The sequence below is a fragment of the Engystomops pustulosus genome, chromosome 1 (assembly GCF_040894005.1).
Source record: "Engystomops pustulosus chromosome 1, aEngPut4.maternal, whole genome shotgun sequence".
Taxonomy (NCBI): Eukaryota; Metazoa; Chordata; class Amphibia; order Anura; family Leptodactylidae; genus Engystomops; species Engystomops pustulosus.
In genome coordinates this window covers 199,079,754-199,104,032 of record NC_092411.1, presented here as the reverse complement: position 1 = coordinate 199,104,032, position 24,279 = coordinate 199,079,754, and the positions used below count along the sequence as shown (strand labels likewise).

Below are 24,279 nucleotides of genomic sequence, written 5' to 3'. Positions count from 1 at the left end.
TGACTATGTTATCCAGAGTTTACCAGCAGCGCAGAGCGATTGTAGACTGCCAGATGTCAACTTCCACCAGAACTGGTAGTCAGGTCAGTCAGCTTCCTCAAGTCTACAATGAGGAGTGGACGTGGATGTCTGATATCTGTCAGGTGCTGAGTAACTTTGAGGAGTCAACACAGATGGTCAGTGGCGATGCCGCCATCATCAGCCTCACCATCCCGCTGCTTGGCCTGTTGAAAAACTCTCTGGTCAGCATGAAGTCGGAAGCTTTGCGCTCGTCACAAGAGACAGGGGAAGAATATTCCCTTGTTGATAGCCAAAGCACCCTCAGGTCTGTTTCTCAGCGCATATCGGAGGAGGTGGAGGTGGAGGAGGATGAGGAGGAAGAGGAGGAGAATGTTGGTGAGACACAAGAGGGGACCATTGTTGAGTCCTTTACTGTTCAGCGTGTATGGGCAGAAGAAGAGGAGTTGGAGGAGTTGGAGGAGGAGGAAATGGACAGTCAGGCCAGTGAGGGGAGTGAATTCTTACGCGTTGGTACTCTGGCGCATATGGCAGATTTCATGCTAGGCTGCCTATCCCGTGACCCTCGCGTTCAAAGAATTTATTCCAGCACCGATTACTGGGTGTTCACTCTCCTGGACCCACGGTACAAGCAAAATCTTTCCACTCTCATCCCTGCAGAGGAAAGGAGTGTGAGAATGCATGAATACCAGCAGGCCCTGGTGCACAAGCTGAAACAGTATTTCCCTTCTGACAGCGCTAGCGGCAGAGTGCGTAGTTCTGCGGGACAAGTAGCGAGGGAGAGTAGGCGAGCAGGCAGCTTGTCCAGCACTGGCAAGGGTACGCTTTACAAGGCTTTTGCCAGCTTTATGTCACCCCAGCAAGACACTGTCACCTGTCCCCAGTCTCGGCAGAGTAGGGCTGATCTTTACAGAAAGATGGTGAGGGAGTACGTAGCTGACCATACCATCGTCCTAAATGATCACACAGCTCCCTACAACTACTGGGTTTCAAAGCTGGACATGTGGCACGAACTGGCGCTGTACGCCTTGGAGGTTCTTGCCTGCCCTGCCGCTAGCGTCTTGTCCGAGCGGGTTTTCAGTGCAGCTGGTGGCATCATCACCGATAAGCGTACACGCCTGTCGACTGACAGCGCTGACAGGCTGACGCTTATTAAAATGAATAAAGGCTGGATTTCTCAGAATTTCCAATCTCCACCAGGTGAAGGAAGCTCAACCTGAATAATTGATCCACTCCTCCTCCTCCTCATTTTCCTCCTTCTCCTCCTCTTTGTACAGTAAAGCAGAGGAAAATGGCTATTTTTTGACAGGGCCCACTGGCTCTTGCTATAGTACTTCATGCATTTAATTTTTCTGGAGGGCCACCTACCCGGTCCTCTGTTTGAATCAATTTTTGTGAGTGCCACATACAGGCACTCAATCTATTCCATTTTACTGCAGGGCCACCTACCTGCTCCTCTGGTTTGAAACATTTTTGGGACTGCCACATACAGGCACTCAATCTATTCCATTTTACTGGAGGGCCACCTACCTGCTCCTCTGGTTTGAAAAATTTTTGGGACTGCCACATACAGGCACTCAATCTATTCCATTTTACTGCAGGGCCACCTACCTGCTCCTCTGGTTTGAAACATTTTTGGGACTGCCACATACAGGAACTCAATCTATTCCATTTTACTGGAGGGCCACCTACCTGCTCCTCTGGTTTGAAAAATTTTTGGGACTGCCACATACAGGCACTCAATCTATTCCATTTTACTGCAGGGCCACCTACCTGCTCCTCTGGTTTGAAACATTTTTGGGACTGCCACATACAGGCACTCAATCTATTCCATTTTACTGCAGGGCCACCTACCTGCTCCTCTGGTTTGAAACATTTTTGGGACTGCCACATACAGGCACTCAATCTATTCCATTTTACTGCAGGGCCACCTACCTGCTCCTCTGGTTTGAAACATTTTTGGGACTGCCACATACAGGCACTCAATCTATTCCATTTTACTGGAGGGCCACCTACCTGCTCCTCTGGTTTGAAAATTTTTTGGGACTGCCACATACAGGCACTCAATCTATTCCATTTTACTGCAGGGCCACCTACCTGCTCCTCTGGTTTGAAACATTTTTGGGACTGCCACATACAGGCACTCAATCTATTCCATTTTACTGGAGGGCCACCTACCTGCTCCTCTGGTTTGAAAAATGTTTGGGACTGCCACATACAGGCACTATCCAAATTAAATTGTCTCCATAGCAGCCTCCACACGTTGTCTCCATTGCTACCTCCAAAAGTCGTCCATATAGCTGCCTCCATACATCGTCCCTTTATCAAACGAGGTGTGTCAGGCAGAAATTTGGGTTGTTTTCATGGATTACACATCAAAGTTGTTAACTTTGTCGCCACCCTGCTGTGTTATCCACAAAATATACTGGCAAACTTTTACCATTTAGGGATATTATTTCAGCGCTTCTTGCGCATCTGTTTACATTCCCCTCACCCGCCATATCCTAAACTTATAAGAACGCTACTACACTTGATCTTATACAAAAGGTTCTTAGAAGTGCTGTTTGGGGAGTAGCCTAGAGACAGGGGCTTGAATTGGCGAAAGCTCGCCTGGCAGCGGAGCGCCAGCTCCATGCGCATCATGCGCTTCTTGCGCATCTGTTTACATTCCCCTCACCCGCCATATCCCAAACTTATAAGAACGCTACTACACTTAACTTGAAAAAGCCTTATGCGAAACACGTGTCGGGGTCTGGCAGTGCATGTTCCCAGTTGTGGTATGGTAAATGTCTTGGACTTGTATCTTGCATTAGAGCACATTTTTTGTGCTATTTATCATTGCTTCTCTGTCTGCTATTGTTATCATTACCTCTCCACTGCTGATTTATATTGTCTTACACATTTATTCTATGGTCTCATGCATTGCTCTCTTGTTTTTTAACTCCTATCCATTGTTGTGCCATTTTATATTGTTTGTATATGTATTAATAAAGACTATATTGTTTCATATAGCTTACACTTTCTCTTTCTTCTATTGATAATGGTGTGTTGTATGGTACACTTAACTTGGTGCAGGCTGGGACCGAGTCTGACCCTGGGGCTGGTCATATACTGCCGACGCAGAGAATTGCGGGGCCTACCTCGGTCCAGGTCTCAAAGGCCTACTATACCTCCTCCCACCCCTCCTCCACCTCCTCCTCCTCCGAATTACCATCCGTGGGCATGGCGCCATCAGTCGGTAGCTCTAGGCACAGCAGCAGTGCCGTCGCTAAGCGACAGCAGGCGGTGCTGAAACTGCTGAGCCTAGGCGATAAAAGGCACACCGCCCAAGAGCTATTACAGGGCATTCCACATCAAAGTTGTTAACTTTGTCGCCACCCTGCTGTGTAATCCACAAAATATACTTGCAAACTTTTACCATTTAGGGATATTATTTCAGCGCTTCTTGCGCATCTGTTTACATTCCCCTCACCCGCCATATCCTAAACTTATAAGAACGCTACTACACTTGATCTTATACAAAAGGTTCTTAGAAGTGCTGTTTGGGGAGTAGCCTAGAGACAGGGGCTTGGATTGGCAAAAGCTCGCCTGGCTGCAGAGCGCCAGCTCCATCCCAAGATCCAACTAACATAGTTGCAGCACCTTTAATCTACTACTAGTTCACTGCCTCCATAATAATAATAATAATAATCTTTATTTATATAGCGCCATCATATTCCGTAGCGCTTTACAAATCATAGGAAACAAATACAAATGTATTGTAACAGAGCACAACATTTGTATGGAACAACAGGAGTGAGGTCCCTGCTCGCCAGAGCTTACGGTTTATGAAGATGATGGGGTAACACGAGGTAAAAGAATATTTAACGGTCAAGCCATTCTTCTTAGGGAATAGAACAAAATATAATAAATGGAATTGCTGTCGCTTGAACCACTCAGCCGTCATCTTATATACCAGGTCCAGGGTGAATGGGACTGCAGAGAAGTCTGGTGCCTGTTGGTTGCTGGATAACAGATGGGAGGACGACACAGGACGGGTTAGTAGAAGAGTTAAAACTTCATGCAGTTAATGAGTGTTATAGGCTTGCCTAAAGAAATGGGTTTTAAGAGCACGTTTGAAACTTTGGAGGTTAGGTATTAGTCTGATAGTCCAGGGCAGAGCATTCCATAGAATTGGTGCAGCTCTAGAGAAGTCTTGGAGACGCGAGTGGGAGGTCCGCACTAGGGTAGAGGTTAATCTAAGATCACTGGCGGATCTAAGAGCACGGGTTGGGCGATAGACTGAGATAAGAGAGGAGAGGTAGGGGGGTGCAGCATTATACAGAGCTTTATGGATGAGGGTTATTATTATTTTAAACTGTATTCGAAAGGAGACTGGCAGCCAGTGCAGCGACTGGCATGAACTGTAAGCATACATGGTCCCCTTATCAAACGAGCTGTGTCAGGCAGAATTTTGGGTTGTTTTCATGGCTTCCATGTTAACTTTGTCGCCACCCTGCTGTGTAATCCACAAAATATACTGGCAAACTTTTATCATGTACCGATATTATTTGAGCGCTTCTTGCTCACCTCCTTTGGTTCCTCTCTGACACCCATTGGTTTGAAGCCTGAGTCCAATTAGGGTATGTCGCCATGCCACTCTCTAGCCTGCTGCCGCTGCCTCTGCCTCTGCATGCCGTCCCCTATAGTGTCAGGGTCAATTATTGGATGTTTTACATGCTATCTAGCTTCATTCTGTCACTCTGTCATGGCCATGCTGTTGCCCATAATTTCGGCATAATGGTGCGATTAAGCAGCCTCAGAGGCATCCATGCATGCTGCCCCTGCTGTTTCCTGTCCATTTCCGTGGTGTTTCCATCCTTTTCTGAGGTTCCCAGGTGTTTGGCCAAGCTTCCCTGTGCAGAGCCTTGGTCCCCTTGAAAAATGCTCGAGTCTCCCATTGACTTCAATGGGGTTCGTTATTCGAGACGAGCACTCGAGCATCGGGAAAAGTTCGTCTCGAATAACGAGTACCCGAGCATTTTAGTGTTCGCTCATCTCTAATCATAAACTGATGTCGCAATATTGATACAAATAAAGTTAAAATCCAGGAAGGGTGTCCAACTATACAACTGCTCTACCAGTGCAAGTTGTTTTGTGAATGTACAAATGGGACCTGAGGAAAGATCTGATCGGATCAAACTTAAAGGAAACCTACCATTTGATTTGATGCATTATGAAGCAAACATACCTTGATAATGCTGTAGCCACACTTATGCAGGAGCATATCTTGTTTAATCCCAGGGCTGAGTGGTTTTGCTGATAAAACAATTATACAGTTATGATAATGAAGCTGTCTATGGCTGGCTCAGCCCTTCTCCTAGCACATTAGTTATTCACTGCTTCACAGGATGATGTAATGCCTGGGTTGTGCCTGAAGGCAGAATAATCAATTGCTGCACAATCCCCCAGCTGTTGTGTATGAGTGATCCAGTTCAGGCTTATTAGTCATGTCTTGACTCTTGACTAAACTCCATGTGTAATGACAAGCTCCGTGTCTTGTGTTTATGTAGGCAGCCTGCCTCACCCAGCTTTCCCAAGGTCGGGAATGTTATAATTGTTTTTTTCAGCAAAACCACTCAACTCAGGGTATCAGTGTAGCTGCAGCATTCTCAATGAATGTTTGGTTCATAATACATCAAATGGTAGGTTTCCTTTAAGGTTGCAACATTGTACACACTGAGGAGGATTAGCTCCATTTATCAACCATGACAGAGAATAACATACCTACCATGGTTCAGATGTCTAGCCGTGTGTAAATGACAGATACACATATTTATATTTTTGCCACTTTAAATATAATACATACAACATACATCACTGCTTCTAGGGTACATTGGTATAAATGGTATAATAATTAATACTAATCCTGTGTAACTATGGGGATCAACAAATCACTATCCATATATTTAATGTGAGATTGCTACAAATATTCTTGATATTTAGTAAGTTACTACACAGATATTTTAACAGCTGTTGAACATAGTGTACTAATGTGTTGATTTGTTTTTGTCACTAATGTAATTTGTACCGTAATAATTTCCCCTTATGTAAAGTTGTCATGTTAAAGGGGTTGTCCGGGGTTTTGAAAAAAAACTATATGTGGCCGGGAGCAGGCTGCCTAAAACAATAATGATATACTTACCTTCCGGTGCCCTCCGGTACGGGCGCCATGTAAACGGGCGCCGGAGCAGCGCTGCATTCAGCTTCCGGACGGACCCGACAACCTTCCGGCCCCCATACACAATGCTGTGTATAGGGACGGATAGGCGTACAAGGCCACGGCCGGCTGGAAGCTGAGTCCAGCGCTGCTCCGGCGGCCATGTTTATTTACATGGCGCCCGGACCGGAGCGACAGCAGCGCTGGATACCGGAGGGCACCAGAAGGTAAGTACATCTTTATTGTTTTAGACAGCCCTCTCCCGGCCACAGATAGTTTTTTTTTCAAAACTCGGACAACCCCTTTAACCTGTATTGTGCTGTATCACAATGTCCTGTAAGGAATGAGCGACATGAAAGAATGTCCCTCTCATAGTTTTCATATGTAACGGTAACAATAAGCCTGTCTCTAACTGTGTGTAACAATTGGTGTACAGTAGAATCTATATATATATACACTCACCAGCCACTTTATTGGGTACACCATGCTAGTAACGGGTTGGACCCCCTTTTGCCTTCAGAACTTCCTCAATTCTTCATGGCATAGATTCGACAAGGTGCTGGAAGCATTCCTCAGAGATTTTGGTCCATATTGACATGATGGCATCACACAGTTGCCACAGATTCGACGGCTGCACATCCATGATGCGAATCTCCCGTTCCACCACATCCCAAAGATGCTCTATTGGATTGAGATCTGGTGACTGTGGAGGCCATTTGAGTACAGTGAACTCATTGTCATGTTCAAGAAACCAGTGTGAGATGATTCCAGCTTTATGACATGGCGCATTATACTGCTGAAAGTAGCCATCAGATGTTGGGTACATTGTGGTCGTAAAGGGATGGACATGGTCAGCAACAATACTCAGGTAGGCTGTGGCATTGCAACGATGCTCAATTGGTACCAAGGGGCCCAAAGAGTGCCAAGAAAATATTCCCCACACCATGACACCACCACCACCAGCCTGAACCGTTGATACAAGGCAGGATGGATCCATGCTTTCATGTTGTTGCCGCCAAATTCTGACCCTACCATCCGAATCGAGACTCATCAGACCAGGCAACGTTTTTCCAATCTTCTACTGTCCAATTTCGATGAGCTTGTGCAAATTGTAGCCTCAGTTTCCTGTTCTTAGCTGAAAGGAGTGGCACCCGGTGTGGTCTTCTGCTGCTGTAGCCCATCTGCCTCAAAGTTCGACGTACTGTGCGTTCAGAGATGCTCTTCTGCCTACCTTGGTTGTAACGGTTGGCGATTTGAGTCACTGTTGCCTTTCTATCAGCTCGAATCAGTCTGCCCATTCTCCTCTGACCTCTGGCATCAACAAGGCATTTCCGCCCACAAAACTGCCGCTCACTGGATGTTTTTTCTTTTACGGACCATTCTCTGTAAACCCTAGAGATGGTTATGCATGAAAATCCCAGTAGATCAGCAGTTTCTGAAATACTCAGACCAGCCCTTCTGGCACCAACAACCATGCCACGTTCAAAGGCACTCAAATCCCCTTTCTTCCCCATACTGATGCTCGGTTTGAACTGCAGGAGATTGTCTTCGCCATGTCTACATGCCTAAATGCACTGAGTTGCCGCCATGTGATTGGCTGATTAGAAATTAAGTGTTAACGAGCAGTTGGACAGGTGTACCTAATAAAATGGCCGGTGAGTGTATATATATATATTATATTATGTGTATAACTTACACTTATTACTGCCCAATACAAAGATATTTAATGTACTTTAGTTGTCCTAATGAAAACCAACATAAGGACACTGCTGAACATATTGGGGCTCATTTACTAAGGGTCCGAACGCTGCACTTTTGTCGGGTTTCTCGAATGTTTCCGTTTTGCGCCGAATAGTCCCAAGATTTTGATGCACACGATCGGATTTTGGCGCATTGGCGCTGGCTTGCATGCGACAGAATTTGGGGGCGTGGCCGTCGGACAACCTGACGGATTCGGACAAACCGCGCAATTTAAAAAAGGTTTTTGGTTTGCAAGATCATGCACTCACATGCACCAGGAAGAAGATGGTGAACTTCGGCGGATTTCAGATACTTCCAGATTGTTAGTCATCTATGACTAATGATCCTAGAGGATCAGAAACTCGTCATATGTGTTTGTGAATTGCTCCTGACTCAAGTTGGTTTAATGGCTTTCACTGTTACTTAGAGCAAAGGATTACCTGGCTCCCTGCCAGCAGAGTGTGGTGAGTTCCTGGAGGGGGTTGTGTAGCCAGTGGAGGGGTGGGAGGCAGTTCAAGCAAGAATTGCTTGCAGTGGTGAGCTAACAGGAGCGAGGGAGGAGGCTGAGAGAAGGGGGGGATGAATGAGGAAGGGAGAGATGAAGCATTTAGGAGAAGATGACTTGTAAGTTTGATTTGTGCCTCCTGGAATCACCACATACCACATTAAACAGCAGAGAACTACATTGAGCTGTAGAATAAGCCACCAAAATTTCCAGGAACAGATTATACAAGGCAGCTCTAGATGTGCCTCACAAGCTCTGAACTCAAAGACTAGTCAAAGTCTATTCAAAGTATTCAGACAGAATGTCCAAGTATGGTTAAAGTTTGCTCAACAACAGTTAGACAAGTCTGTGAAATACTGTGAAACAGTAGGCAAAAGGCACTGCTCATCACCACCAAAACACCATACCAACAGGAAAGGTAATAAGTGGGAACCTTGTGTTGGGATTTATCTTTCAGCATATGGCAGATGTCATATGTCTGAAGGAAAGATGAATGGACAAATGTAGCCAGACATTCTTAATTGATAATGAAAACAAAATGAGGGTGAACATTTTAACAAGACCATGATCCAAAACAAACAACCGAAAAATGTCAACCGGCTTCAGAGAAGGAATATCAATCTTCTAAAATGACCTAGCAAATCCCCCGAATCACATAAAAAATCTGTGGAAGAAACTAAAGCTCAAAGTTCATAGAAAGATCTCATAGATCCTTTAGGATTTGAAGAGTGTTTATGAGGAAGAACGGGGCAAAATCACACCTGAACAATATTTCTCCATACAGGCTACTTAAAACAACCAACTAAGGCTTTGTACAAAGTAGTAAATACACTTCAGTAAGTGTGTTCAATACTTTCTCCCAGTGTCATTTCTAATTATTATCCATATCTTCTTTTATGGACATCTATGGTTTGATTTCTTTGCTACTGTAAATTGGAGGGGTTGCTGCTGACATCTGGTGAGAATTACATGTCAATAGAACCTTTACAAATACTGTATATTTACTATGGCGATGTGTTCAATAATTATTGCACACGCTTTCCATTGTAAGCTATAAGATTTGAAAAATATTGTTTCTTAGTTTTTCCTTTTTCGAGTCAATAAAAAATAAAGGATGTAAATTAATAACATTTATGTTTGAAATACATGTCAACAAATGGTTACTGTATTTATTTTCTTTTTTATATATTGCACATGAAAAAGAGACAATCACACCCAAAACACATATTAGCTCATAGAACAGCTACTGCTGTCTTACATGATTAAAACAAGATCTATTGTCAGATGACATTTGCTGATACGCTAAAGTTATATACCTATATACAGTTAATAGGAAAACCTCTGACAACTGCTCACCCGATGGGTCAATGAAGACATATGTTAGGGCAAACACATTAATAAGAGCTTGCTATGGCCAGAATAAATAGATAATTCTATAGTCCCTGAGCAATAAAGGAGGATTTTGACAACCTCTATTTGTTTTCTTCATTCTTTGTGACCTTTAGGGGCTGGTGCTAGGTTCTTTTATTTTATGTACTGAAAATATAAATGAGGTTATTAGTAGAGATGAGCGAGCATTAAAATGCTCGGGTACTCGTTACTCGAGCCGAACATTTCCTGATGCTCGAGTGCTCGTTTCGAGTAACGAGCCCCATTGAAATCAATGGGAGACCCGAGCATTTTTTCGTAAAATTAAAAACTGAACAAGCACTGTGAAAGAACACAGTGCAGAACAGATTGCAGATGTTCGGAAACATCTGCGATCTGTTCCGGAGACACGCGTGCAGAACGATGTTCTCTGCAATAGTATTTGAAGAACAATATGTGTGAAGAACAACTTGCAGATGTTTGGAAACATCTGCAAGTTGTTCTTCACACATATTGTTCTTCAAATACTATTGCGGAGAACACCGTTCTGCAAGCGTGTCTCCGCGACATCTGCGATCTGCTCCGGAGACACGGTGTTCTCCGCAATAGTATTCGAAGAACAATATGTGTAGAGAACAACTTGCAGATGTTGTCAAACATCTGCAAGTTGTTCTTCACACATATTGTTCTTCAAATACTATTGCACCGTGCAAGCGTGTCTCCGGAACATCTGCGATCTGCTCCGGAGACACGCGTGCAGAACGGTGTTCTCCGCAATAGTATTTGAAGAACAATATGTGTGAAGAACAACTTGCAGATGTTTGACAACATCTGCAAGTTGTTCTCTACACATATTGTTCTTCGAATACTATTGCGGAGAACACCGTTCTGCACGCGTGTCTCCGGAACAGATCGCAGATGTTCGCGAACATCTGCAATCTATTCTGCACAGTGTTCTTTCACTGTGTTCTTCAATTAAATGATTAAATTAAATGTTTTAATTGTATTTTTTTACTGTTCTTTACTCTTTTTTTTTTTTAAATTAAATGCTCGTTATCGAGCAGGGCAAATACTCGTCCGAGCAACGAGCCGGTCCGAGTATGCTAATACTCGACCGAGCATCAAGCTCGGACGAGTATACTCGCTCATCACTAGTTATTAGCTCTATCAAACTTTTTCCAAGTTGAAAACTATTAAAGCAGCAGTTTTCTGTCTGACTTTGCACTGAAAAGAAGATGAAAACTGCTTGTACATGTATTTATAAAGTGTCTGCGGCAGTTTTGTGTAGCGGCTACACTGTGTCCAACAGGACAAAAAATGTGCATCTAAAGGGGCGTGTTAGTGTTTAGGTTGAGTTTGCGCGACATATACTACTGATGTGTGCCACAATTCTGTCTGCACCACAATTCTGCAATGTGCACAAAAAAAATGGTGCACACTTCCAGAGCAGTGCACCAGATTCATGAAGAATGTGCAACAGTTTTGATGAATTAGTCGCACTCCGCACACTCCACAGGAAAACTGCACATTGTACAGTATAGACTGCACTAATTTTGTGGGGCATTGTCTTATATGTTCAGGCACTTGGAAATTCAGTTAATAGCAAATATATTATATTTTTTTCCCATGATATATTACATAATACATATACAATGAGATATTTCTGTGCAAAAAAACAAAAACAGTAAAATTTTCACATTCTAATTTTACAGCAAGCAGAACTTGAGGACCCTGGACATAAACACATTCAAGATTACATACAGAGAAATGGGATATGAAATGCATATTATATTTTTTTAGTTAACATTTGCAAGATATTGTTTACAAGAAGAACAAAAAATAATAATTCTATTAGTGGGAATATTGTTTGTCAATTACATATTCCTACACTGGAGAGGGTCTGGACCGATTCTATGAATCAGGAGTAGAAGGGAAAAGACCAGGGCGCATCGACTCAAGTGTAGGTTTGATTAAAAAAGGTATTAAAAAATGCTAATAAAAGATGCTCACCTTGCGGCTATCTTTTAGCCTAGCATGTAGTCAAGTATGTGGAGTGCTGCCGGTGGAGCCACGAGGATTGAACGTCCAGAGGTAGAATCCCGCGGTGTGGAGATGCTTGTAGGTAAGCAAGACAGGAAAGATCCACAGTGTGGCGCAACTTCACTTTGGTAAGAATCTTTATTGCAAATGAACTACGCGTTTCGGTGCTTGGACCAGCGCCTTCATCAGGTTCGGCAAACAAGCATGTTTGCCAAACCTGATGAAGGCGCTGGTCCAAGCGCCGAAATGCGTAGTTCATTTGCAATAAAGATTCTTACCAAAGTGAAGTTGCGCCACACTGCCCCATAGTGCGTTTGAAACACATTGCTGATTTTTAAGCTGTTATGTATGGAATTTTGTGATATGACTACTTGTTGTTGAGAATCTACACAATTTTCGACTTGGAACTTCCATGCGGGAAACGGGAGACCTTTTATCCATCCAAACAGCCCCTTGGACAGTGCTTCCTTTTCTTTAATATTTTCAATATAAACATATTCCAATGATAGACAAATAAATTCCAACAGACGCACTCCAACAGACACACAGGGGCAAATTTACTTACCCGGTCCATTCGCGTTCCAGCGGCGGCTTCTCCGCTCTGGATTCGGGTCCGGCCGGGATTTAATAAGGTAGTTCTTCCGCCGTCCACCAGGTGGCGCTGCTGCGCTGAAAGTAAACTCATCGCGCCGGAATGCACCGAGCTGGACCAGGTGAAGGTAAGCGGTCCTTATGCGACACATTTTCGGTTTTTAAATGCGGCGGTTTTTCCGAATACGTCGGGTTTTCGTTCGGCCACGCCCCCCGATTTCCGTCGCGCGCATGCCAGCGCCGATGCGCCACAATCCGATCGCGTGCGCCAAAATCCCGGGGCAATTTAAGTACAAGCGGCGCAAAACGGAAATATTCGGGTAACACGTCGGGAAAACGCGAATCGGGCCCTTAATAAATGACCCCCACAGTGTCCACAACAGACGCCCGCCATAGCAGCCAGCCTCTTCATGTACCTTCACTGTGATTGTGTTTGACAAAGGCCTGTGACAGGCAAACCAAAAGGAGTGCTTGGATTAATTTATTTGTCTATTATACTGGGGTGGGAACCCTAATCCTCATTAGCACCCACTGTCGATGTGCGACCGCACAAACTAGACAATTATATTCCAATGATTGTAGACATCTTTAAGAACCTCATTATTAGGAGTTTTTTTTTGCTTTAAATGATGGCTATAAGAGTAGACTATAGAATAAAACATTGTGATCAGCCTTTTTACTTTATCATTACAAAAATAAAAAAAAGCTTAATATGTTCTACAGAATATTTGCTGAATGCAACTTTTTATTTTTATTCATTGCAGCTGTTAAGCAGAAATGTGTTCTATAGCAGACATAAATAATTTCATAAGCAGAATGAGGAGAATATACATGACAAAAGTGGCTGAAATTGTGTCCCACAGAAATATTTCCTTAACCACTTCATGACCTAGGGTGTTTTATGCTTTCTTGACCATTGTTTTCCTCTTGCTAAGGGGTTTTCCAGGAACTCTAACTAAAAATGACTCATCCAAAGGATAGGTTATAGGTAGTTGATGTGGGACACCCAACAACCCTCTTAATCAATATGGTGTTAAGGTGCAAGGACACAACTGATCTATAGGTGGAGCAAGAAGCAGACATCTCCACCTAAATGTACTTGCTGAATGGCTGAACATGCGGACATAGCTTACTTTTAAGAAAGCTATGTCAGCAGTTCTGTCACCTGATTAATGTACTAAAGACAGAATTGCTAGTGTGTGTGTGTGGTGGGGGGGCAGGATCTTAATAGGTCAATAATGGATGTAGTCTAGGCAACTCCTATAATTGTAATGATTTAAGGAGCACAAAGACTGAAAAAAGTACAGGTCACTTAATATTTAATGGGAATTCCTGTAATATGTGGGAGAAAGGATATTAGGTAACTTACAAATTGCATGTAATGACATTTCTGCACAGCTTTCCTGTAATGCAATCTTAAAGGAAACCTACCCTTGCCGTTTTACCTAATAAAGTAGATTTGTTGGCAGGTTCCGTTATTTATTTGTAGTGATGTTTTTTTTTACTCTTAGTGGGCAAGATTTATCAAAGTTTATCTTAAAAATATGCAAAAAATTAGCTGCAGCTACTCCATGCCCTAGTAGCCTCTTCCGATACCTCAAACACGTCTTCAGCGTGCAGCTTGCTGTAGCTGCATGCACTCGTCTGTGAAGCTGGAGTTCTGCGCATGCAGCTACAGTGACACAACCTCTTCTCTGAAGCCAAAACTACTGAGCATGCACAGAACTCCAGCTTCACAGATGAGTACGTAGCTACTACGTTCCACGGCGCGGCTACTCCACGTTCCAGTAGCCTCCAAAGTAATTTACAGGTTTGTAAGATAAACTTTTGATATAGTTTATATATAACGCTCAATCTCTGGCCATTTTATGGACGGGAAAGGATTATGAGATAAATGACATTTCTGAAACAGGGTCTTTACTTTACATATCAAGAAAGCTATGTCAAACTTTTATTAGATGTATATTGGTGAATTAAAGGGGTATTCCCATCAGGGCATTTACATTTAATTAAATTAATTTGCCTTATGTAAACATTTCTTCAATTGGATGTTAATTAAAAAAAATGTTCCTGTGTGAAGATAATTTCTCATAAATTGAGTCATGTTGTCCCTTAGAAACGAGATGGCTTCCTCGGATACGACCACGTCACACTCTGGCAGCAGTGGCCAGACATGCACTATAGAGTCCTGCCGGACCACCAGGATTCAGCAATCATTACCACAGGACGGCTGTGGGACACACAGTAACTCCCGGACATTTTATATACAATAACCTTTTGTTTCTTTGTGCACTCACTACAGCAGAGGTGGCCGTATCTGAGGAAGCTATCTCGTTTCTAAGGGACCATATGACTACATTTATGAGAAATTATCTTCACACAGGAACATTTTTTTTAATAACATCTAATTGAAGAAATGTTTACATATGGCAGATTAATGAAACTGAATGTAATTGCCCAGACGAGAATACCCCTTTAACTTATATTCTGCCCCCCACACTAACACACATTACAAAAGAAATTTGAGTTAAAGTTTCCAACCCCTTTAATAGAGCACCATAACTATTTTAATTTCAAATAAAAGTACAGAATTTGAAAAATTGTTATGTTTTAAATGGTACTGTATAATAGAAAAGCCAACTTACAATATGGAAAGGACGATAAAAGAAGAAAGTATTTTATAAACTATTTAGAGAAACAGGTAAATGATATCTAATGTATGTTATAAATTGAGTTTGTATACCTACTGCATTATGTGACTATTTACTCAATTCATTCCTTGTTTATTCCTTTCTACAGGAACATGCTCACTAATCATAAAAATGTGCAGTGAACTTCAAGGGCTCAATTTAGAAAGAATTTATGTGCAGAATAACCTTGAGTAATTCATGTGCAGGAAAAGCAAACCAACAGAAGCTTGAAAACTGTGGCTAAAAGATTAGGCAACAAAAACTATATATTTACTTGTGTCTCTTTTTCTAGGAAATGAAATCTGCTTTCAGGTAGTGTACAAAATGTGTTTTAAGTAGAATATTGTGTGAAACAGCATCACAGTAAACGTCAATATATGGTACTATATGTTTACTAAAGTTATTTTATACTGTGTAATGTTTTCATTGATATGCAAACGTATCATGGTAAATGAACCAAACTGTAAATGAAGATGTGTAGAGGCGTTTTCTTAATGTAGGTTTAATTATATTTTTTTAGTTTCTTCAGTTTCATTTAATTCAATTCTATATTACAACATGCTACCAAAGTATAAAAGTCACTAAAAAATATAAGAATTACAACAAAACCACTAAGTAGTCCCATACAGAATCAGTGGGGCAGATCTATCACTATACAGACCTTCCTTCTTACTCCATTTTTGCAGAGTCAATCAGATCAATGAGATGAGATTTACTTTTTTATTTTTCCATGTTAATAGCTGTGGGAGGGCATTTTTTCTGCGTAATAAATTGCACTTCATGCTGTGTACTGGGAAGTAGTAAATTACAAATGCAATGCTATTGGTGAAAAAATTAATTTGCACCTTTTTCTTGTCCCATAAGTGCCCCAAATGACATCTCCTACTTATACAGGTTTTATAATGTTTTTTATACATTTATAAAAACTAATACCTCCTGTACAAAAAAGGACTGTTTGGCCTTTTGATCACTTTTTATAAAAAAACTTTATATTGCACAAAATGGCAAAAAAGTGGCATTTTCGACTTTGGGCACTATTTTTCTTTACAGAGTTAAACGCTGGAAATAACCGTTATTATATTTTGATAGATTGAACATTTTGGGAGGCAGTGATATCTTGAATGTTTATGATTTTTACTGTTTATTTATATTTATATCAGTTCTTTGAAATTTTAGGGGCTTTAAATTTTTTTTTTAATATAGAAACTGAAACTGAAGCTTTTTCTTGCCTGGATGCTGGATTTTTCTTTGTTTTCTTCGACTGACAGTACTGGCTCCCACAGAGTTGTCTGTGCAGCGGGACATAGAATCGGATGAAGCAGGAGATGAGCTGAACAAATTTTTGTTTGTATTTTAAAGCATTTAGACAGCATGGCAACCTTGCTTTTATTTTGGCCAGGAATTGTTTCTGTATGGAGAGGATTTGAATTTTTTTTGGGGGGAGGCGGGTTAAACATATCTAGCCGCATGAACATCCCCAGCCACAGCCTCCATTGAAATTAATGCAATTGAAAATGAGCAACCAGAATTTTGCAAGAAGTGCATTTGTTTTTTTATGACATTTGTATTGTAATGGTTGTCCTTGTAATGTTAATTTAAAATATATAATTCATTTTGTACTTTTAATTAATTAAATATTGTTGTTATAATTATATTATGTTTTTTTTGTTTTTTTTAAAAGTTAATGTAGTGATATATCAAGAGAGACCTCCAAAAAGATGCATCTGTATATGCTGAGCATTGAACTTATGTGACAGTGTAACTCTATGGAGACTCTATTGAACTTCTTGGTTGGATAAAATCTTTGTATTAACAGTAGGTAAGTATATGTGGTAGTAGTAAGATCACAATTTTTTTGTACCACTGGGGAAATGGAGTAGATTTTTATTTTTTATATTTTTTTCATATATTTTTAAAACTCTTAAAAAAATTTCTACCCCATTTCCAGCATTGTATAATGCAGGACAGGTGGGTGTGGCCAGCCATCTCGGCTGGTTGGTGAGTGCATTTCCTGTTTGTTCACATGGGGCACGGACCGTAGAGATCACAGTGCTGGAGGCCGGGAGGGCCCGGGAGGTAATTATAATTAAATGTTTATTTTTTTTAACCCGCTCCATCCCGACCACGAATAGGTTTTATACCCTCTGATAACCACTTTAACCCATTAATGACCGGGCCCTTTTTCGTTTTAGCGTTTTCATTTTTCACTCCCTACCTTTCTATAACTGTTTTATTTTTCCATGTAAAGAGCTGTGGATGGGCTTGTTGTCCGCATAACAAATTACAATTCATAGTGACAGTTTTTAATATTTCATGCCATGTACTGGGAAGCAGGAAAATATTCTGAATGCAGTGAAAATGATGAAAAAACGGATTCGCGTAATTTTTTTGGATTTCTTGGCTTGGATTTAACAGCTTTCACTGAGCGTCCTCAAAGGACATGTATACTTTATTCTTTGGATCAAATATGTTTATGTTTTCATACATTTACAAAAATTAAAACCTCCGGTACACAAAAAAAAAAATCTTCATTTTGCTTTTTTCTGGCTCTAGTAACTTTTTCATATTTTGGTGTACGGAGCTGTGGGTGGTGTCATTTTTTGCGACTTTTGATGACGTTTTCAACATTGCTATTTTGAGGACAGTAGGTCATTTGGATCACTTTTTAATGTATTTCTTATATTTAGCAAAATGGCAAAGAGTGGCATTTTCGACTTTGGGCGCTAATTGCCATTACAGGGTATAAACGCTGGGAAAAAAAACATTATTATATTTTGATAGATCAGACATTTTGGGTTTCAGCGATATATAACATGTTTATAATTTTTACTGTTTATTTATATTTATATCATTTCTAGGGAAAGGGGGTGATTTTTAAGGTTTTTTTTATTTAATTTAACAGTGTGGCAGTATATGAGAATTTTGCACATCATCTGCACATTGTAATAGATAGCCTAAAACATGACAGCCTCGGGCCTTTGTGTGACTCAAGGCTAGCATAGCAATGGATCACCGCTCCCCGATGACGTCATGGTCAAAGGGCGTTAACACAGATCGTGGGTGTATGCTCCATTGTGAAGCAAACACCTGATAACTATAAAGAGGTCTCAGCCCGTGAGCCTGCTTCATAATCCCCCCCTCCGCTACTGGACGTACAGTAACATCCAAATGTGGTAAAGGGTTAAAGATCTGATTTCTGATTTCAAGTATTTGTTGGTAGATACACAATAAATTGTGTATTTTATAACTGTGGCTAAAAAACAATGAATTATAGCTACAATTATCAAGTGAATCCTGCAAAATGTCCCATTTAGGCAGTTACAAGAGATTCTCTCTTACCAGCATCATCATGCTACACTTACAATAAAAGAATTCTAATGAACTATAGAAATCCCATCCAACCAACGTCACAATAAATAGCAGAGAGCCTAAGGACAGATCTTAGGGCTACATTGAGCATAGAAATACATAATCATGTGCATTACTCTGAAAATGAGACTTTAGTCAAAGTTGGCAGCTATGCTGCATATATTTAAGTACAGTAGTATTTTACAACTGTCCCTGTGTCAACACTATCAGATATTTTATTTGCCTACTATATATTTTGACTTTGGATATTAATCATTTAAATGTTTAGACTGCTAGCTACATTGTTATCCACCATTTACTCAAAACCAGATAGATATTGTAAATAATGATCATGTAAGGATCCCTGTCACTAATATCTTTTAATAAAAATAAAATAATTTTCCCCAATAGCTGCTTATGTCAAGCAGTATTTTACATTACAAGGCAAACGGTGTACAGGTATATCCTTCTTTATTTTATACATAAATTTACATGCCAATGCATGAAATAAGCAATCCTTACAGCCAGAAAAAGGCTACCTATCTGACTTCGGTTAGTAAGTTGCAGTTTTTGAAGATAAATCTCAATGCTTTAGTGTACCAATAGCTTTTATGTTCGTGGGAGTAGATTAGAAAAAAAAATATCCCTCTTTGTTTCTGAAAGACTTCTCCAGTGCACAAAACAAGCCATGTTTGTATGAGTCTGCTGTGGAAGAAGGAGATTGGCCCATACAAAGCCCTGATCCAATCCCCATCAAATAGGAGGGTATTGGGTAATGGTGAACCAGGTCCCTTTAGCCACCATCATTTCCACTTTATAACCATTGATTTATTTATATGATATTCTAACGGTTCCTATAGGTGCAGTGCATTTCCCTATACATTTGTTTACATATATATATATATATATATTTGAAGAAAATGTGCAGCACTCCGTTTGTGGTGAAAAAATAAATGTGGTTCTTTTATTCCATCACATATTACAAAAGCTATTACAATTGCTATTGTAATATGTGATGGAATAAAAGAACCACATTTATTTTTTCACCACAAACGGAGTGCTGCACGTTTTCTTCAAATCTCTATCTGGAGGACTCTAGGCCCAGTCCTGTGTTGCCTGCACCCACCTACTCAAGACGTCTTGAGTGCTGCTTGTATTTTCCCATTGCATATATATATATAGTTATGAATAATCACTAACTTTCCAGTATCAGCAAATATCACTATCATAGTCCTTCAGCATAGGACTATTTCCTACATATTGCCTAGTGTGGATTCCAATGTCTATATTCTCCAATGCTTGAAAGAGGGCGCAATGGACATAGAGTGTATTTATCGTTTGTGAAAGCCAACCCTAAATGTATGTATCTGCCATAACCTTGTACTTGTATGTACATTTACGTCATAAAACATCTTCTGTCTAGCATGAGTGCACAATTAGAAGCATCTTTCTTTCTGTACACACATTCGTTCGTAATTGCCTTGTTAGCTGCAGCACTAGGATTGCAAATTGAAACAATGAAGAAAGAAACAAGCCACTATAAAACAGTTTAAGGATATTTCTTACCTCAGTAATGAAGGATTTGGCAGTGGTTGGACTCATAACAAGAATGGCTCTTCTTAGTGTGTCCCTGTAGCGATTTAGCTCTTCAATACGCATAGTAGCAAAGAGTCCCGTGATCATCTTATTAATGTTGTTTTCTACCTTCTGCAAAGCTACATCCATTCCCTGCTGAGATACTCTATCCAAAAACTCTTGTATTCCACGGATATCTAGGAACATCAAAAGTCCATCAAAATGCTAATCAGTTAACAGAAACACATCCATTAAATGCCTAGCCTGGTTTAGAAGTCATTCTGCTCAGTATCATGAAATGGAAGGTTAAGCTGCACATATGTTACACTGTATTATACGGCTGTTTCAAAGTGGACACCGAGTGCATTTGTTATATATTTTCACAGTTGACTTATCTGAATGATGCTAACATCATTCAAAATGGAAAATAAATATGAAAGTAAAGTTACTTTGTATATTTATATTATTTTTTAGAATTTTAGAAAGGTCATAAAATTGGTTTGGTTTATAGATTTATTTGATTACGTAGCAGGATGTCAACATAAAAAATTAAAATATAACTTTTATTAATATATAACTAAAAATATCTGTCTACAGTATATCCAATTTGCTGAAATACATCGGTATTCCAATTTCTGCTTACTGTAAATCCGATATTGCTAATCAGGACAAGACACATAGGGGTCCCATGAAATAACCTCCTCTATTCCTTTCAACATACAGTTAAGATGCCTGAGTATCCTGTAGGATGTACCAGCTGAATAAAACTACATGTTTTACACAAACCTTTATGATAATTAGGAGGAATGAGGAGAAGTATGGCCTATTGAATTGTGTGTGCCCTGTGTAGTACACACTTTACCCTTGGTACCCTCATAAGCTGATTTGCACCTACATCAGCAGGCTTCCTCCCTCCTCATTATCTAGGCATTTATCATGCTCTATATCATGTGATCATTTAGCGGCGAACACCTCTGGATCATGTAATCACTTTGCTCCACCCACCCCGTAATCATGGGATCGCTTTGCTCCACCCATCCCGCCTACCATTTCCTTTTTAGCACAGTGACCAATCGTTCCTGAGGATGGGAAGAGCTACAGCTATATCCAGCTAAGTTGCCACTCCCATGCCACAGAACAGCTGATTGGCAATCCACAGCAGCACTAAGAGTTAAAGCCACTTGCTATCTACACAAACTATGTGACCCTTCAGTTTAGCAAATTAAGTTATGGATAAGTATCTTAAGTTTCCCTTAAGTCTTTATTGGCTTAGAGGTAGGGTGTATTAGCAAGTATTAGGGACAGACTGGAGCCTGTCCATGTTAGGATGGGAGCTATACAATTGGGGGGTCACCTTATCATATTTAGGGACAGGAAGTGGATCAACAAGAAACTCCTTAGACCTTACTTGTCGCTACTGCTGCATATTGGTGAGACCCAGCCTTTAGTACAGTTGTGTTCCACAGTACCTATTTAATTGATATTATTGCTAGTATGAATATTGCCTTTCTATATCTATAGCTATGGGTCAAACTTTCTGTTATCTTATCTGTACATGTTGTAACGAATGGAGGAGTCTTTTTTATGGGACACCTATGTATCTTGCGCTGATTAGCAATATCGGATTTACTGTAAGAAGAAATTGTAATACCAGTGTATTTTGTGCTGATCAGCAATTTGTATATACTATAAGCAGATATTTTTAGTTATTTATTAATAAAAGTTACATTTTAATTTGTTATGTTGACATCCTGCTACATAAACATCTACATTTTTGATGTAGTGGAATAAGGCACATTCAATTGCTTGGGGCCCAGTGAAGTGCTTTTTCCTTAATTCTCTAAGTGGTTTATAGATTTAGCTGAAATAGGTATAAACTGATTAACTATTATTCTTAGTGTGGATTTCATGCAGTGTTTTATTACTTACTCTTTTTAATAAGTCTGTATTTTTTTATTCATCTAAAAAAGACTGTGCCTTCAGTATTAGTGGCACATGAGGAAAATCATCAATGCTACATTTGCGGCAAAATAGCTGCTTATAGACAAACAGCTCTAAATGTTTCCTATATGTTTAGCATACTTCATCTATTAATAAATTGCTTGCTTTCCCCTCTGCAGGCATTGTCTGCAATCTGTGGCTGCCAGAGATCATGTTGGTAGAAACCTAGCTGCCATAACCCACTCTTCCCATTCATCTTCAGAGAACTTCAAACACTCATCTTTTGTCAGAATTTTTGAGTAAATGTAAGTTCATAAGGAAAGGATGGTTGTTTACTTCTAAAATCCTAAATGCTAAAGTGTATTTCCATAATCCTTCAATACTCCCTAACCTGATCTAAACTTTATCTAACTAATATGCAAATTTTAGGTAGAGGCTCTCGGGTTGTGGAGTAGCCTCTCAGCATTGTGGGAGCAAAGGCTACTCAATGTCCCAGTAGCCTATGCTGTCCCACCTCTTTCAACATCCATGGCATGCTCCTTCATACCGCTGACTTTTCAAGCTCTGCGTATACATAGTTGTTCCTGCTCACTACTGGTGGCTGAGCGCACATGAATATTATGGCAGCTGCCTGCACTGAAGGGACTACCAGGTATGAGCAGTGCTCGAAGAAGCTGGCAGTGTGAATACAGCTTGTGCACAGTATGCTGAGGATGCAGAAGGAGGTAGGACTTGGGGAGACTTGGGCGTAACTAGGAGAGACAGGACCCCATAGCAGGCTTCAGCATGGGGCCCCCCCTTCCCACTTAAAAAATATATATATATTAGTATACTCACATAAGTAAATAAAATTAATCTACCATAAAATAAAGCTAAAAATAGATAGATAGTTTAGGGGTTAGGATGTAGGAGTAAACTACCAACGGATTGACCTTAATAGGCAGATTCCTGATGGTAGGTTGCCTTTAAATTTCTAGAATTGCTTACTTGTTTCCCTGACGTTTTGTTCCTATTGACCTGCTATTTATATGGGCTTTGCAGGCATAAATATCTTTGAAATTATGCTTAATTTCTCTTATGTCAGTGTTATTGTGTATTCATAATTGTGCTTTATATATCACTAGATAAATTTTAAATAATATGGGTAAGGTGAAGTGGGGTTGAATTAAAATGAAAGCCTTTCTTATAAAGAGAAACTAAAATAATATAGGATTTCAATGATCTTAGTGCTTTATCTAAGTATATGTGTTTTTTTTCAGAGGACTGGTCCATAATTAAGTTATTCAAGGGCTCTACAATGGACCAGATGGTACTTATTACATGTACAGCTATTTTTTTACATTTAAAGCTGTCAAACTATGGAATGCTCAACTTTGTAAGGAAGACAAAAATGTTGGTAGTGTTCACAGTAATAAACATATAAATATTGTAACATTGGACTAATTTATTATTAATTAGACAAGTTGAGAAAAATGGGGCACCATGTAGACAGTGTCAAACAGCAAAGGGTCCTCCTAGTGCTCTCTGTCTTGTAATACTGACACCAGTCATGCCTGCAGTGTCAGCTAATTAAATTATATAAATGCCAGGTCAGCACTGTAATTGGAAATGACATTTGTTAGAACAGGTTACAGAATGCAGCGTACTGACATTAACTTTTGCTAGCAAGAATAGAAACATAAATGTTAGACAGCTATTGAGGAAATGTGCAGAAGTTGAACTTTCACGCAGGTTTATCACAAAAGATGATATGATGATAATGAGCACAGTATGGATCGGAGATATTTTTAAAAGAAAAATTGAAGTACTTACATTTAAGACAGTAACTTTACTTTGCCAATGTCAAGTGCTTTAAGACATATGAAGAGAAATCTCTTCTGTCAAAGTAATAGGATATTTTTAAACTCAACTGTAGTCTCAATTGATTACTATATCAATTGTCCAGTAAAGAAAATGGAAAAAGAAATTATTTTAAAGTGATTCTTCAGAATTTGACTTTGATAGTCCCTTAGGAATTACACAGAGAATCAGAGCAAAGGTGTCCTGCTTTGAGCTGATCTACAGTAGAGTGCAAATGCTTTGCTTTGCCAGGAAAACTATAGAAGGCTTCTACGATCAAACATGTTTGGCTGACTACCGCTTATTATGAGTGATGTGAGTGCATCGGGAAAATATACCACAGGGACTCCGCAACCTTTAGGAACTAGTGGACCTCCAGCAGACTGACCTCTTCTGAATCAAGTGTTAACATTACAGCCAGACTC

The 24,279-nt window shown here is 40.2% G+C and overlaps 1 protein-coding gene across 2 annotated transcripts in view; it reads right to left on the bottom strand.

Moving 5' to 3' along the window:
- GRID2 (glutamate ionotropic receptor delta type subunit 2) overlaps positions 1-24,279 on the bottom strand; it is a 716,446-nt gene that overhangs the window by 383,139 nt on the left and 309,028 nt on the right. For both annotated transcript variants that reach the window (XR_011849003.1, XM_072117803.1), the window contains exon 4: positions 20,066-20,271. Coding sequence is in view for 1 of the 2 variants with exons in the window: in XM_072117803.1 (XP_071973904.1) it covers positions 20,066-20,271 (206 nt within the window). In the remaining variant the exon portion in view is untranslated. The remainder of the gene's footprint in view (positions 1-20,065; positions 20,272-24,279) is intronic.